This window comes from Salmo salar, chromosome ssa03 (genome assembly GCF_905237065.1).
Source record: "Salmo salar chromosome ssa03, Ssal_v3.1, whole genome shotgun sequence".
In the NCBI taxonomy this organism is placed as follows: Eukaryota; Metazoa; Chordata; class Actinopteri; order Salmoniformes; family Salmonidae; genus Salmo; species Salmo salar.
Window position 1 is genome coordinate 92284995 of NC_059444.1, and position 17455 is coordinate 92302449.

A 17455-nucleotide genomic window follows, 5' to 3' on the forward strand; every position below is an offset into this window, starting at 1 on the left:
GTTAGCAAATTCCCCGGAAGTTTGCGGGGGGGTATGCTTTTTCTGAACGTCACATGCTAATGTAAAAAGCTGTTTTTTTTATATAAATATGAACTTGATTGAACAAAACATGCATGTATTGTATAACATAATGTCCTAGGTGTGTCATCTGATGAAGATCATCAAAGGTTAGTGCTGCATTTAGCTGTCTTCTGGGTTTTTGTGACATTATATGCTAGCTTGAAAAATGGGTGTCTGATTATTTCTGGCTTGGTACTCTGCTGACATAATCTAATGTTTTGCTTTCGCTGTAAAGCCTTTTTGAAATCGGACAGTGTGGTTAGATAAAGGAGAGTCTTGTCTTGAAAATGCTGTGAAATAGTCATATGTTTGAAAAATTGAAGTTTTTGTATTTTTGAGGAATTTGTAATTCGCGCCACGCCTATCATTGGATATTGGAGCAGGTGTTCCGCTAGCGGAACGTCTAGATGTAAGAGGTTAATTTGGTAAACATTTTCTTAACTCTTCTTGAACTGCACTGTTGGTTAAGGGCTTGTAAGTAAGCATTTCACGGCAAGGTCTACACTTGTTGTATTCGGCGAATGTGACAAATAAAGTATGATTTGATTTTGATTTGATTTTGTTTGGTGTGAACTGTATACTCAGGACAATCTAAATATGATACCTCACTGTCCGTCTTTTGACTGATACTGCTTTTTAAAATGGTCTGGTCAGTTAACAGTGTGTTTGTGAAATGATAATGATCTCTTTGTCAGGCTGTCAGGCTGTCTAGTCACAGAGGAAGGCTGTGCTTCTCTGGTCTCAGCTCTGAAGTCAAACCCCTCACACCTGAGAGAGCTGGACCTGAGCTACAATCACCCAGGAGACTCAGGAGTCAGACTGCTCTCTGCTGAACTAGAGGATCCACACTGCAGACTGGAGAACCTCAAGTATGTAGAGGGTTTATGTCAATGTTCATATCAGACATGTTTGAGTTATCAGGCCTGTTAAAACAAACATTCTTACCACCACATGGACAAATTATATGCTGACTGTGTGTGTTTGTGTGTGTGTGTGTGTGTGTGTGTGTGTGTGTGTGTGTGTGTGTGTGTGTGTGTGTGTGTGTGTGTGTGTGTGTGTGTGTGTGTGTGTGTGTGTGTGTGTGTGTGTGTATCCCTCAATGACTGTCTTCTGCTTACCACTACAGTGTGGAACATGGTGGAGAGCACACAATGAAACCTGGCCTTAGAAAATGTGAGTGTTGACTGCTGTAAAAAATATGACTAAGAATAAGTCTTAATTCAAGTTAAGTCAAAGACCACCATCATGACTTACTTGGTCATATTAAATATCAGCTGTAGTTCTACAGAAGCAGAAATCAGGGACACCAACTTTTAGAAAGACTTGCTTTGACAATGTGTGTGTCTGTGTAGGTGTGTGGCATGTTTGTGTTACATTAGAAATGTGTGTGTGTGTTCATGCATGCATACAGGTGTGTGTGTGTAATTATTGTGTATAAGTGTGTTTTATATTACCATACAGTATAACATATTCATTCAACAAGTCTCAAGTTACCTTAACTTCTCCTTTTGATACCTAGAAACATCTACATTAAATTAATTAGTGAAAAGTGAGTTAGCATTCTAATGTGAATGATGATGATTTCTAATATTGTGTCTGGTTTCATCCATCAGATGCCTGTGATCTCACACTGGACCCAAACACAGTAAACAGACTCCTCTCTCTGTCTGAGGAGAACAGAAAGGTGACATGTAGGAGACAGGAGCAGCGGTATCCTGTTCACCCAGAGAGATTTGAGGACTGTGAACAGGTGCTGTGTAGAGAGGGTCTGACTGGGCGCTGTTACTGGGAGGTAGAGAGGAGTGGGGGAGGGGCTGTTATGGGAGTGACATATAAAGGAATCAGCAGGAGAGGAGGGGGTATTGACTGTGGGATTGGATACAATGACAAGTCCTGGAGTCTGGTCTGCTCTGACAACAGTTACATGGCCTGTCACAATAATAATCACACGACCATAGCCGTCCCCTCCTCCAGCTCCCACAGAGTAGGAGTGTATCTGGACTTGCCAGCCGGCACTCTGTCCTTCTACAGAGTCTCCTCTGACACACTAACCCACCTGATCACATTCACCTCCACATTCACAGAGCCCCTCTATCCAGGGTTTAGGGTTTATGATGTTAACTCCTCAGTGTCCCTGTGTCAGGTGGTCACTGTGTCAAACACAATATGATGTTTCACTCTAATCATGTGTTTTATGTTTGATCACAATATGACATTTAAATACATGGAGTAACACAAACACACCAGTTTGGACCAGTTTATTCTGTCAATATTAACCATGGTAACTCTGTGTCCGTATCTTTCTGTGATCCTGCGCCCTGTGAGAACACATTCACTGTACACACACACAGGACACACACATGCAACGGACGCACACACACACGCACTGGACACACATACACTGGACAAACACACACACTGGACACACACACGCACTGGACACACACTGGACACACACACACTCATACATAAATGGCGCCGGAGAAGAAGGCAGATGTTTCATGTGCCCCCAACCGATTGTGTTTTTTTGTTAGTTAATTTGCATTGTTTGTAACTTATTTTTTTACTTACTCTGTACATAATGTTTCCGCTACTGTCTCTCATGACCGAAAATAACTTCTGGACATCAGGACTGGGATTACTCACCACGTACTGGCAGAATTATTTTTTCCTTTAATGAGTCTGACGAGCCCAACGCGAACGATATACTGCTTTCTCAGGAACAGGCCCAGATCCCCGTGATTTACGTGAAGAGGAAGCGGAGAAAAAGGGGCCGGAGGGCGGGCTGCCTTCGGAGAATTCATAGGAGATCGAATAAACCCCCACTTCCCTACATTCTGCTGTAGACCACACTATCTACCTAGAGAGTTGTTTGCCATAAGCAAACAAGAAAACGCTCACCCAGAGGCGGCGCTCCAAGTAACCGGGGACTTTAATACAGGGAAACTTAAATCTGTTTGACCAAATTTCTATCAGCATGTTAAATGTGCAACCAGGGGGCAAAAAAAACTCGGGACCACTTTTACTCCACACACAGAGACGCAAACAAAGCTCTGCCTCATCCTCCATTTGGCAAATATGACTATAATTCTATCCTCCTGATTCCTGATTACAAGCAAAAATTAAAGCAGGAAGCACCAGTGACTAGATCAATAAAAAAATGGTCAGATGAAGCAGATGCTGAGCTACAGGACTGTTTTTCTAGCACCAGACTGGAATATGTTCCGGGATTGAGGAGTACACCACATCAGTCATTGGCTTCATCAATAAGTGCGTCGATGATGTCGTCCTCACAGCGACTGTACGTACATACCCCAACCAGAAGCCATGGATTACAGGCAACATCCGCACTGAGCTAAAGGCTAGAGCTGCCACTTTCAAGGAGCGGGACTCTAACCCGGAAGCTTATAAGAAATCCCGCTATGCCCTCCGACAAACCATCAAACAGGCTAAGCGTCAATACAGGACTAAGATTGAATCATACTACACCGGCTCTGACGCTCGTCGGATATGGCAGGGCTTGCAAACCATTACAGACTACAAAGAAAGCACAGCCGAGAGCTTCCCAGTGACACGAGCCTACCAGACGAGCTAAACTACTTCTATGCTCGCTTCGAAGCAAAGAACACTGAAACATGCATGAGAGAACCAGCTGTTCTGGACAACTGTGTTATCACGCTCTCCACAGCTGATGTGAGTAAGACCTTTAAACAGGTCAACATTCACAAGGCTGCAGAGCCAGAAGGATTACCAGGATGTCTACTGCGAGCGTGCGCTGATCAACTGAAAAGTGTTTTCACTGACATTTTCAACCTCTCCCTGTCCGAGTCTGTAATACCAACTTGTTTTAAGCAGACCACCATAGTGCCTGTGCCCAAGAACGCTAAGGTAACCTGCATAAATGACTACTGACCCGTAGCACCCACGTCTGTAGCCATGAAGTGCTTTGAAAGGCTGGTCATGGCTCACATCAACACCAATATCCCAGAAACCCTAGACCCACTCCCATTTGCATACCGCCCCAACAGATCCGCAGATAATACAATCTCTATTGCACTCCACACTGCCCTTTCCCAACTGGACAAAAGGAACACCTATGTGAGAATGCTATTCATTGACTACAGCTCAGCGTTCAACACCATAGTGCCCTCAAAGCTCATCACTAAGCTAAGGACCCTGGGACTAAACACCTCCCTCTGCAACTGGATCCTGGACTCCCTGACGGACTGTCACCAGGTGGAAAGGGTAGATAACAACACATCTGCCATGCTGATCGTCAACACAGGGGCCCCTCAGGGGTGCATGCTCAGTCCCCTCCTGTACTCCCTGTTCACTCATGACTGCACGGCCAGGCACGACTCCAACACCATCATTACGTTTGCCGGTGACAAATCAGTGGTTGGCCTGATCACCAACAACGACAAGACAGCCTATAGGGAGGAGGTCAATGACCGGGGCGTGTGGTGCCATGACAACAACCTCTCCCTCCACGTGATCAAGACAAAGGAGATGATTGTGAACTACAGGAAAAAGAGGACCAAGCACGCCCCCATTCTCATCGACAGGGCTGCAGTGGAGCAGGTTGAGAGCTTCAAGATCCTTGGTGTCCACATCAACAAACTAACATGGTCCAAGCACACCAAGACAGTCGTGAAGAGGGCACGTCAAAACCTAATCCCCCTCAGGAGACTGAAAGGATATGGGTCCTCATATCCTCAAAAGGTTCTACAGCTGCACCATCGAGAGCATCACAACTGGTTGCATCACTGTCTGGTATGCAACTGCTCGGCCTCTGACCGCAAGGCACTACAGAGGGTAGTGCGAACAGCCCAGTACATCACTTTGGCCAAGCTTCCTGCCATCCAGGACCTCTATACCAAGTGGTGTCAGAGGAAGGCCCTACAAATTGTCAAAGACTCCAGCCACCCTAGTCATAGACTGTTCTCTCTGCTACCACACGGTAAGCGGTACCGGAGCGCCAAGTCTAGTTCCAAGAGGCTTCTAAACAGCTTCTACCCCCAAGCCATAAGACTCCTGAACACCTAATCAAATGGCTACCCAGACTATTTGCATTGCCCCTTCCCACCACCTCTCCCCCTCTTTTACACCGCTGCTACTCTCTGTTGTTATCATCTGTGCATAGCCACTTCATGTAATATGTGCCTTCATGTACAACTAACCGGTAACCTGCAAATTGACTCTATTGGTACCCCCCTGTATATAGTCTCGCTATTGTTATTTTACTGCTGCTCGTTAATTACTTGTTACTTTTATTTATTATTCTTATCTGTATTTTTTAACTCCATTGTTGGTTAGGGGCTCGTAAGTAAGCATTTCACTGTAAAGTCTACACCTGTTGTATTCGGCGCATGTGACTAATTCAATTTGATTTGACACACACACACACTGGACACACACACACACACATAAACACTGGACACACACACACACACACATAAACACTGGGGACACACACACACACACACACACACACATAAACACTGGACACACACACACAAACACTGGACACACATACACTGGACACACACACACACACACACACTGGACACACACTTGACCGCCACACACACACAATGGATACACATACACACTCTGTAAATGAACATTTTAATTGTATTTGTCCACTGTCGTGTCTTTGGCTATGCCGGATTAAGTGATATGACATGCTAACTTATAAAATGATTTCTCTGTAATTAATATTACCTGATTAAGCTAATCATGTAAATGTAATTAACTAGAAAGTTGGGGCACCACGGAAGAACGTTTATAGAGCTATTATCTTCCGAATAAACTCTTAAAATACTTAGTAATATTTTACCTCGATAGCAGTCAATATTAACCCTTGTCTTATTTTCAGTCTCATAATGAAAGTTGTAAATTCTTGGCTATCTTCACGAACCCTGGCTAACAAGTTGAATCAGCAATACAAAATTGGGTTTAATTATTTATTTACTAAATACCTAACTAATCACACAGAATTACAAATACACAGAATACAATGATGTCATACAGAAAGCGTCCTGGTGGACGGAACCTGTATGAAAGCTGGTTACACAAAGGAAAGGGGGTTGGGCTTGAATGAAAGAGCGGGAAGATTTAGGAACACAGAAACAGCAGCTATGCTATCGTAAATACATTATCTTATGCATTCTAAATTACCGCCCATTTGGAAAAGGAAAATGCAATAAATATTTACTCTGAGCTGCGCTTCGGTAGATTGGTCGTAGATGCTGGCCGGGTTGGCCAACAGATCTTCCTGTACTCGGAAGAATGTCTCTGGTGGTCAATTGGATACGTGGTGGTATCTTCGTCTGGTTGTTAGACTGGATCCGTCGTCCGTCCTTTCCTAGCCCACGTAAGCAGCGGCCGCTGCTAACTCAACGGCTAGGAAGTAGCACTTCTGTAGTGAATAAGCTCAAAGTTCATACCAGTTCATACCAGAGCTCACGCCGAGGTTGGCTTAGTTCTGTACTTGACATGTGTGTCCTTCTAACGTAGAGGCTGCAGGCCTCCCGTACTGGAACTACCTGGTTATCTTTTCGTCAAAGGATTATATAGTGGAGAGGGGGAGGGAGGAGTTTCATCGTTTATAACCCCTGTCTCCTCACAGGGTTGGGTTACTGATCGAGCAGGGCACTTTCCTTATGAAAACCCAAATCTCTCATTCGGAAGCTAAAATTACATTTCATCTCCTAACAAACATTTTCAATATCAAACATTTCAATTGCATAACAATTCCATGTGACTCTGATAACTAGAGGGTGTATACTTTCTCAGATACAGTTTATGTCATCCTGTCATCAGTCATAATGTCTCAGATGACAACCAAACTGACATACATACTCATTACGTTCCCAAGCATATTTCCAACTGGTTTTATTAACAAAATATGTGGTTCCTTTCCACATTTGTTTGATGTTCCCAGACTCTCTATATTTAACAGGACTGCAGTCCTTCAGTAGGGTCAGTAAGAGAGGGGAAGGGGGAAAGGTATTTATGGGGGGGGTCATAAACCTTACCCACAGGCCAACGTCATGACACCACATAACTGAGCATGTGACTAACCTTGTGAAACTGTCCAATTATAATCTCCTGTTCTTCTGAGTATAAATCAGTTTGCTCCTGTGTCCTTGTGTAGATAAAAAGGGAACTGAGAGTTCCGCCCAAGAACAGGAAGTAGAAAGATATGTGCTTATCAACCAATGCTTCTGAATTCAGACTGTCTACACTGCTTTGTATTCTCTCTGAGCTCCGAAATAAAGAATCTTGGTTTGACTTGGACTCCAGGAGATCCTCATTTTTATATATCCACAACACACACACTGGACACACACTGGACACACACACAGTCATAGGGGTCGTTGAAGGGAGACCAAGGCGCAGCGTGTATAGTGCTCATTCTTTAACTTTAATGAATACACTTACAACAACAAACGACCGAGAACAGTCCCGTCAGGTACACAAGACTAAACGGAAACAACAACCCATAAAACCCCATGAAAAACAGGCTGCCTAAGTATGGCTTCCAATCAGAGACAATGATAGACAGCTGCCTCTGATTGGAAACCATACCTGGCCACAACGTAGAAAATGACAACATAGAATGAAACTCTAGACAACCCACATAGAAAACAGAAAACGCAAAACACATAGACAAAACACCCCCCTGTCACGCCCTGACCAATCTACTAGGGAAAAATGACCTCATACCAGGGTCAGGACGTGACACACATTGAATACACACACACACACACACACACACACACACACACACACACACACACACACACACACACACACACACACACACACACACACACACACACACACACACACACACACACACACACACACACACACCTTGGACACACACTGGACACACATACACTGAGCACACACACACACACACTGGACACACACACACTGGACACACACACAAAGGACACACACACTAGACACACACAAAAGAAAAACGCAGACCACGTGTATAGCGTCATATGGGTGAGTGATTTGCTGATGTCAACGTTGTGAACAGAGTGCCCCATGGTGGGGGTGAGGTTATGGTATGGGCAGGCATAAGATATGGACAACAAACACAAGTGCATTTTACATGTGACAATTTGAATCCACTGAGATCCCATTGTTGTGCCATTAATCCGCAGCCATCACGTCATGTTTCATAGTGATAATGCACGGCCACATGTCACAAGGATCTGTACGCAATTCCTGGAAGCTGAAATAAAAAACAGTTCTTCCATGGCCTGCATACTCAACAGACATGTCACCCATTGAGCACATTTGGGATGCTCTGGATAGACGTGTACGACAGCGTGTTCCAATTCCCGCCAATATCCAGAAACTTTGTACAGCCATTGAAGAAGAGTAGGACAATATTCCACAGGCCACAATCAGCAGCCTGATCAACTCTATGTGAAGGAGATGTGTAGCGCTGCATGAGGCAAATGGTGGTCACACCAGATGCTGACTGGTTTTCTGATCCACACTCCTACTTTTTTATAAGGTATCTGTGACCAACAGATGCATGTCTGTATTCCCAGTCATGTGAAATCCATAGATTAGGGTCTAATTAATTTATTTCAATTGACTGATTTTCTTATATGAACTGTAACTCAGTAAAATCTTTGAAATTGTTGCCTTTTGCATTTATATTTTAGTTCAGTATAATAAATAAATGCAGTTTTAAATGTTTTATGTTTATGATGTTAGTAACACTAAGTCGTTCCATCCTTTCACTAAATGTTTGTGCTGCAGAGCATCATGGGGGTTGGTATGTGTTGAGATGATCACATTCCATATAAATGGTTGAACTGATTCCTGTCTCCCGTCTCATCATTATTGAATTGTTATACAGATGTGGTTATGAAACCCACCAGACATAAGAAAAGATTGGTGATGAGTAAGTCTGAATCTACAGGAACTATTTTTCTGGAAGAAGTCGTTTTTACAACTGTTGAAACTGTTATTTTCTGTGGTACAGTCTAGGCTAATGTTAGCACAGTGTGTTGCTAGCAGAGGCAAGTCCATAGTTGAGCTATCTAAGAAAGAGAGTTAACATCGTCATGGACAGCAGAAAAGACTCGAGACAGACGTTGGAGCGGTAAACAACGTGATTAAAAAGGGAAGAGCATTTATTCAACTGTGAAGACGAACCTTTAAATTAAAACTGCTAAATGAGCGAACTTAGGAGGAAACGTCAATGAGTGAAGTGAATGAAGATCACCTGACTGAGGAAAATATTGCTGTGGTTGAGGACAATATTCAGGAGAGTGACAATCAGGAGCTTATTGAGAAATGGAAAATGGTCGTAATTGTTGGAACCATTGAACAGTTTGTTGAAAGTATTGAGCAGTGGAGCGAGGACATAATTGTGCCTACATGTTTTAGTGTAATGGGGCCAAAGACATGTAATTTACTAGGCAGCCTGCTACAGCCAGACAGAACAGGTAATAAGAAGTATGGGGATATTGTGGAGATACTTATTAAAGGACATTTTTCACCAGAACCACTAGTTAATACTGAAAGGTTTAGGTTCCACAGGAGACATCAGGAAGAGGGAGAATCAGTACCAATGTTTGCTGCCACATTAAATAAACTAACAGAACACTGTGAGTTTAATGGTGTTGTAAATGACATCATTAGAGACAGACTAGTATGTGGGCTACGGAGTGAAACTACACAAGAGACTGTTGACTGAAAGTCATCTGACCTTGGTGAAGGACATTGAAATCAGTGTGTCCATGGAACTAGCTGCTAAAGAGGCTCACCAGTTGAGTTCATCAGGAATTTAGTGGGTTCATCTAACAATCCTAATCACCAGCTGATACATTGTAATCTCATACACAGGGTTCACCTTCCACCTAGAAAACATCATTTAATGAAAATCATAACCTCTCCTCTGTGTGATTTATGTAATCAAGGTGTCTTTGGCTACTTTATACATATGCATATGTAGCCAAACAACAACTGACAGCTCTGCAACTGAAACCATTAAATAACTACTGTAGTGGGTTGTTTACCCAACAGATTGACCGTTCATCATAATTTTAGTGCAAATGTGCACCTTACTGATTTTATTATTATAATTGTATTTACCTGCAATAACAGGGTCACATAATATAATTGTACATATGTTACCAGCGTTGTGTCTCTAGCTGTATAATCATTCCTGCTGCTATTTGTTCTTGTCTGTGTTCCTTTAAAATAAATAAAAAGTTGATCACAAAAAAAGGAAAAGTGCACAGAGTTTCAACTGAAAATCAGAGACCGGGAAATCAAGTCACATGCTTCCACTGTGGCAAGGTGGGACGTCAGGCTTCTTTCTATATGCTGGTGTAAGGACATGGATTGTCCAGCCTGTGGTAAAAAGGGACATTAGGTTTCTACATGCTGATGTAAGGACATGGATTGTCCAGCCTGTGGTAAAAAGGGCCACATCGAACAAGCCTCCAGAAACAAAAAGAGAACGGGAAAAAAGTAAAAACTGAAAACAAGAAACAGACATTCCAACAAAAGAAAAATAGACATGTTCACACTGTTGAGTAAGAGAACACTGAGGTGAGTGACTCATCAGACCAGGAAGTAAGGATGAAAGTCCTGACTTTTTCCTGTCTCCCGCTCGCTAGAGGGACAGCCGGTGTGTTTGGAGATTAACACAGAGACAGCTGTATCTCTGGTGTCAGACAGGACACTGAATCACCTTCCACTTCAACCACCACCTCGTGTTAAAGACTTACACAGGTGAATCTGTCACTGTGAGAGGCATCACTGAGGTCACAGTTCAGGTAAACAGACATACTGAAAAGCTGCCACTGTATGTTGTGAAAGGAGACAATGCATCACTACTGGGATGTTCATAGTTAGAGAAAATCACACTGGACAGGCCATCAGTGCAGACAATGACACATGGAGACACAGACCTACCTGCCATCTTAAAGAAACAGACCTATTTAATGGACAGCAGGGTTGTATGAACGACATCACAGGGAAGCTTAGCGTTAAGTTAGACAGCAAACCAAAGTTTCTGAAAGCAGGACCTGTACCTCATGCCATCAGACCAAAAGTGGAGGCTGACTTGGAGGCTTTAGTCAAGAACAAAGTCCTGGAGCCGGTCAGCATGAGTGAATGCATGAGCAACACTCATCTACCAGTCCTTAACACTAGAACCACCTGGTCTTTCAGCCTACCAGAACACCCATCTACCAGTCCTTAACACTAGAACCAACTGGCCTTTCATACTCCCATCACTTCATGTACAATTTAGACAATTGATAGGACTAATATTGTCACTCATCAGATTATTGTAAATTTAATCTGGTCTATTGGCTAACTGTTATTATGTGTGAAATTAGTATCGGTATAGTTTAGGTGTTGTTTGATGGGCCGGCTGTGCAGGCTGACTGACAACGTTTGTTTCCCGATCATCAACTTGGACAGAGTCAAGGATATGTTTTGCATTATTCTAAAAGCCTACTGCAACTCATAGCATGTTTATTTTTCCTTACAATACATGTGATTAGTAATAGAGTTATAGTAAATAAAACAGTCCCATAATTGCTTATTTGTACAAAGTAAAACATAAAATAATTTTATCAACCAGAAAGACGCGCTGTCAAATTATTAATGAGCACCAACACTGATATAGGAAAGTGTGCACAACCTGTAGTACTCCACCACTACAGTTGGAGAACAGCTATGACTCGTTGTTGGGGGACGGAGAGACACTAAGCCACTCCACCACTACAGTTGGAGAACAGCTATAACTCGTTGTTGGGGGAAGGAGAGACACTAAGCTACTCCACCACTACAGTTGGAGAACAGCTATGACTCGTTGTTGGGGGACGGAGAGACACTAAGCCTCTCCACCACTACAGTTGGAGAACAGCTATGACTCGTTGTTGGGGGACGGAGAGACACTAAGCCTCTCCACCACTACAGTTGGAGAACAGCTATGACTCGTTGTTGGGGGAGGAGAGAACAGGACACTAAGCCACTCCACCACTACAGTTGGAGAATAGCTATGACTCATTGTTGGGGGCAGAGAACAGGACACTAAGCTACTCCAGCTATGACTCATTGTTCGAGGGTGGAGAGAACAGGACACTAAGCCACTACACCACTACAGATGCTATGGCTCGTTGTTGGGGGGCGGAGAGAACAGGACACTAAGCCACTACACCACTACAGATGCTATGGCTCGTTGTTGGGGGGCGGAGAGAACAGGACACTATGCCACTACACCACTACAGTTGCTATGGCTCGTTGTTGGGAGGCGGAGAGAACAGGACACTATGCCACTACACCACTACAGTTGCTATGGCTCGTTGTTGGGGGGTGGAGAGAACAGGACACTAAGCCCCTCTACATAACACCTGGATGGACAATACCACGTTTATTAGAATTGTATTTAGTGGGGTTTTATTGTAGGGTTTCCAGGCGATTATCATGGCAACATGGTGTTCTAAGGGCTGTATTCTCACCTTGGTCTTCTGGGATGGTTCACTGACAAGGCCATCATGGAACAAGATGTTCAGCTGTAGAGACACAACAACACAGTAATTCAGTATGTCTGGTCCTCCATCATGTTGTTCAGCTGTAGAGACACAACAACACAGTAATTCAGTATGTCTGGTCCTCCATCATGGAACGAGTTGTTCAGCTGTAGAGACACAACAACACAGTAATTCAGTATGTCTGGTCCTCCATCATGGAATGAGATGTTCAGCTGGAGAGACACAACAACACAGTAATTCAGTATGTCTGGTCCTCCATCATGTTGTTCAGCTGTAGAGACACAACAACACAGTAATTCAGTATGTCTGGTCCTCCATCATGGAATGAGATGTTCAGCTGGAGAGACACAACAACACAGTAATTCAGTATGTCTGGTCCTCCATCATGTTGTTCAGCTGTAGAGACACAACAACACAGTAATTCAGTATGTCTGGTCCTCCATCATGTTGTTCAGCTGTAGAGACACAACAACACAGTAATTCAGTATGTCTGGTCCTCCATCATGGAACGAGTTGTTCAGCTGTAGAGACACAACAACACAGTAATTCAGTATGTCTGGTCCTCCATCATGGAAAGAGTTGTTCAGCTGTAGAGACACAACAACACAGTAATTCAGTATGTCTGGTCCTCCATCATGTTGTTCAGCTGTAGAGACACAACAACACAGTAATTCAGTATGTCTGGTCCTCCATCATGGAACGAGATGTTCAGCTGTAGAGACACAACAACACAGTAATTCAGTATGTCTGGTCCTCCATCATGGAACGAGATGTTCAGCTGTAGAGACACAACAACACAGTAATTCAGTATGTCTGGTCCTCCATCATGTTGTTCAGCTGTAGAGACACAACAACACAGTAATTCAGTATGTCTGGTCCTCCATCATGTTGTTCAGCTGTAGAGACACAACAACACAGTAATTCAGTATGTCTGGTCCTCCATCATGGAAAGAGATGTTCAGCTGTAGAGACACAACAACACAGTAATTCAGTACGTCTGGTCCTCCATCATGTTGTTCAGCTGTAGAGACACAACAACACAGTAATTCAGTATGTCTGGTCCTCCATCATGTTGTTCAGCTGTAGAGACACAACAACACAGTAATTCAGTATGTCTGGTCGTTCTGAAATACAATACTGTACTGTCCTCTCTCCAGTTTAGTTTATAGAATATCCTGCTCTGTCCTCTCTCCAGTTTAGTTTATAGAATATCCTGCTCTGTCCTCTCTCCAGTTTAGTTTATAGAATATCCTGCTGTCCTCTCTCCAGTTTAGTTTATAGAATATCCTGCTCTGTCCTCTCTCCAGTTTAGTTTATAGAATATCTTGCTCTGTCCTCTCTCCAGTTTAGTTTCTAGAATATCCTGCTCGGTTCTCTCTCCAGTTTAGTTTATAGAATATCCTGCTCTGTCTTCTCTCCAGTTTAGTTTCTAGAATATCCTGCTCTGTCCTCTCTCCAGTTTAGTTTATAGAATATCCTGCTCGGTCCTCTCTCCAGTTTAGTTTTTAGAATATCCTGCTCTGTCCTCTCTCCAGTTTAGTTCATAGAATATCCTGCTCGGTCCTCTCTCCAGTTTAGAGTTTCTAGAATATCCTGCTCTGTCCTCTCTCCAGTTTAGTTCATAGAATTTCCTGCTCTGGCAGGTTACCTTCGCTTCCTTGGACACAGGGACTATGGTGGTCTGTTTGAAACATGTTGGTATTACAGACTCAATAAGGGACATGTTGAAAATGTCAGTGAAGACACCTGCCAGTTGGTCAGCCCATGCCCGGAGCACTGTGGCGGATGAATCAGAATTAGTTGGGTAACATAGATAATTAAGATGTTTTATTAGCACAATATGCTTATGTGAGACACTTGTCATTAGAATGTATCCTTGGGACTCTGGTGTCTTTTAGTTGCACTTTTCCCTTAGCTGGGGCTCTGTCACTTGGGGCCCAGAGAAGGGAGAGGTCAGACTTGTCTTTGACATATCTCTGTTGCTATGCAGAATATCAGACAGGGAGGAGGAAAAAAGGGAACATTGTCTTCATATGTGAATGTGTCTTTACCTATTCTTAAACCATGTGAAGAGATGGCGTAATTAATGGGGAACCAATTATTTGTCTCCACAATGTCTGTGCGCAGGTCACTCCCCTCAGTGAGCTTGTCCAGGAGTGGGATCAAGAGGGGGTTTACTTGAGATGGGAGTATCTAGAGTTGACAATTGATATATGCCATTGGATGAGATGGTGTTTTTGTACTATGAAGTACCAGGAACGAGATTAGAACCTCGTCATTAGGGACCAAACTGAACGATAATTTGTAGCTAATGTTATCTGGCTAAGGGATACTCCTTTCTCAAGTATAAGGTCCCTTTGTGAACAGTTCCTAAGATCTGCTGTTTGTCATGTACATTGAGAGGGGTGGATCTTGGGTATAAAAGCTCTTTGTACTTATGTGTAGTCACTTTTTTTTCAATGGCTCATTAGAGATAGCACTTCATTGAAAGTCAAGTGCTTTTGTAAAAGTATCTTAATTATTAAAGATGTAGTTTTAAGTATAACTCTGACTGGTGTGTGAAGTTTGTAACTCTCCTCATTTGGTAATGCAGAAATTAGCCACCACAGCACACATCCTGGTAATCCGTCTGGCCCCGCAGCCTTGTGTATATTGACCTGTTTAAAGGTCTTACTCACGTTGGCTACGGAGAGTGTGATCACACAGTCATCCAGAACAGCTGATGCTCTCATGCATGCCTCAGTGTTGCTTGCCTCGAAGCGAGCATAGAAGTGATTTAGCTCATCTTGTAGGCTCGTGTCACTGGGCAGCTCGTGGCTGTGCTTCCCTTTGTGGTCTGTAATAGTTTGCAAGCCCTGCCATATAAGACGAGCGTCGGAGCCGGTGTAGTATAATTCAATCTTAGCCCTGTATTGTCGCTTTGCCTGTTTGGTGGTTCGTCGCAGGGCATAGCAGGATTTCTTTTAAGCTTCCGAGTTAGAGTCCCGCACCTTGAAAGCGGCAGCTCTACCCTTTAGCTCAGTGCCAATGTTGCCTGTAATCCATGGCTTCTGGTTGGGGTATGTACATACAGTACCTGTGGGGATGACGTCCTCGATGCACTTATTGATAAAGCCAGTGACTGATGTGGTGTACTCCTCAATGCCATCGGATAAATCCCGGAACATGTTCCAGTCTGTGATAGCAAAACAGTCCTGTAGTTTAGCATCTGCTTCATCTGACCACTTTTTTATAGACTGAGTCACTGGTGCTTCCTGCTTTAATTTTAGCTTGTAAGCAGGAATTAGGAAGATAGATTTGTGGTCGGATTTACCAAATGGAGGGCGTGGGAGAGCTTTGTATGCGTGTCTGTGTATGGAGTACATGTGATCTAAAAAAAAAATCCCTCTTGTTGCACATTTAACATGTTGATAGAAATTTGGTACAACTGATTTAAGTTTCCCTGCATTAAAGTCTCCGGCCACTAGGAGCGCCGCCTCTGGGTGAGTGGTTTCCTGTTTGCTTATTTCCTTATACAGCTGACTGAGTGCGGTCTTGACTGAGTGCCAGCATCTGTCTGTGGTGGTAAATAAACAGCCACGAAAGTATAGTTGAGAACTCTTTGGCAAGTAGTGTGGCCTGCAATTTATCACAATATACTCTACTTCAGGCGAGCAAAATCTAGAGACTTCCTTAGATTTCGTGCTCCAGCTGTTGTTTACAAATATGCACAGACCGCCCCCCCTCGTCTTACCGGAGTGTGCTGTTCTATCTTGCCGGTGCAGATTATATCCCGCTAACTGAATATCCATGTCTCATTCAGCCACGATTCCATGAAACATAGGATATTACAGTTTTTGATGTCCCGTTGGATGAATATTCATGATCGTACCTTGTCTAATTTATTGTCCAGTGATTGCACGTTGGTAGTATTGACGGTAACGGCAGCATTCCCAGTCGCCTTCGCCAGGTCCTGACCAGGCATCCGGCTCTTTGTCCTCTGTACCTGCGTCGCTTCATCTTGCAAATAACGGGGATGTCGGTCCTGTGGGGTGTTTGGAGAATGTCTTGTGCGTCGTCTTTGTTGTAGAAAAAATCTTTGTCTAATCCGAGGTGAGTGGTCACTGTCCTGATATCCAGAAACTCTTTTTTGCCGTAAGACACGGTGGCAGAAACATTATGTACAAAATAAGTTACAAATAACGCGAAAACCCCCCACATAATAGCACAATTGGTTGGACGTAAAACTGCTGCCATTTCCTCCGGCGCCATTTGTTGAGCTCAGTTCATTGTTAGAGCTCAATTAGTACATAGTGGGGTTGAGTTCAAATCAAATCAAAGTTTATCTGTCACATGCGCCGAATACAACAGGTGTAGACCTTACAGTGAAATGCTTACTTACAAGCCCTAACCAACAGTGCAATTTTTAAGTACAAAATAGTTATTAGGTAAACAATAGATAAGTAAAGAAATAAAAAAACAGTAAAATGACAGCGAAAATAACAGTAGCGAGGCTATATACAGGGGATGCCGGTACAGAGTCAATGTACGGGGGCACCGGTTAGTCGGGCTAATTGAGGTAATATGTACATGAATGTATAGTTAAAGTGTCTATGCATAGATGATAAACAGAGAGTAGCAGCAGCAAATAGTCTGGGTAGCCATTTGATTACCTGTTCAGGAGTCTTATGGCTTCGGGGTAAAAGCTGTTGAGAAGACTTTTGGTCCTAGACCTGGCGCTCTGGTACAGCTTGCCATGCGGCAGCAGAGAGAACAGTATATGACTGGGGTGGCTGGGGTCTTTTTTAGGGCCTTCCTCTGACACCGCCTGATGTAGAGGACCTGGATGGCAGGCAGCTTGGCCC

The 17455-nt window shown here is 43.4% G+C and overlaps 1 protein-coding gene across 1 annotated transcript; it reads left to right on the forward strand.

The window, feature by feature from the left end:
- The first annotated feature begins 435 nt into the window (after window positions 1-435).
- On the forward strand, window positions 436-2301 carry LOC106592355 (stonustoxin subunit beta). Its single transcript, XM_014183690.2, has 3 exons — window positions 436-929; window positions 1187-1233; window positions 1674-2301. Exons 2-3 carry the CDS (start codon window positions 1212-1214, stop codon window positions 2228-2230), a joined length of 579 nt encoding a protein of 192 aa, XP_014039165.1. The 5' UTR covers window positions 436-929; window positions 1187-1211; the 3' UTR covers window positions 2231-2301.
- The last annotated feature ends 15154 nt before the right edge of the window (window positions 2302-17455 follow it).

Bases quoted from the DNA above. Each gene is read 5' to 3' on its own strand.
- LOC106592355 (XM_014183690.2), top strand. From the start codon at position 1,212: ATGAAACCTGGCCTTAGAAAAT. The intron at 1,234-1,673 runs GTGAGTGTTGAC...TTCATCCATCAG, and splicing joins GAAACCTGGCCTTAGAAAAT to ATGCCTGTGATCTCACACTG.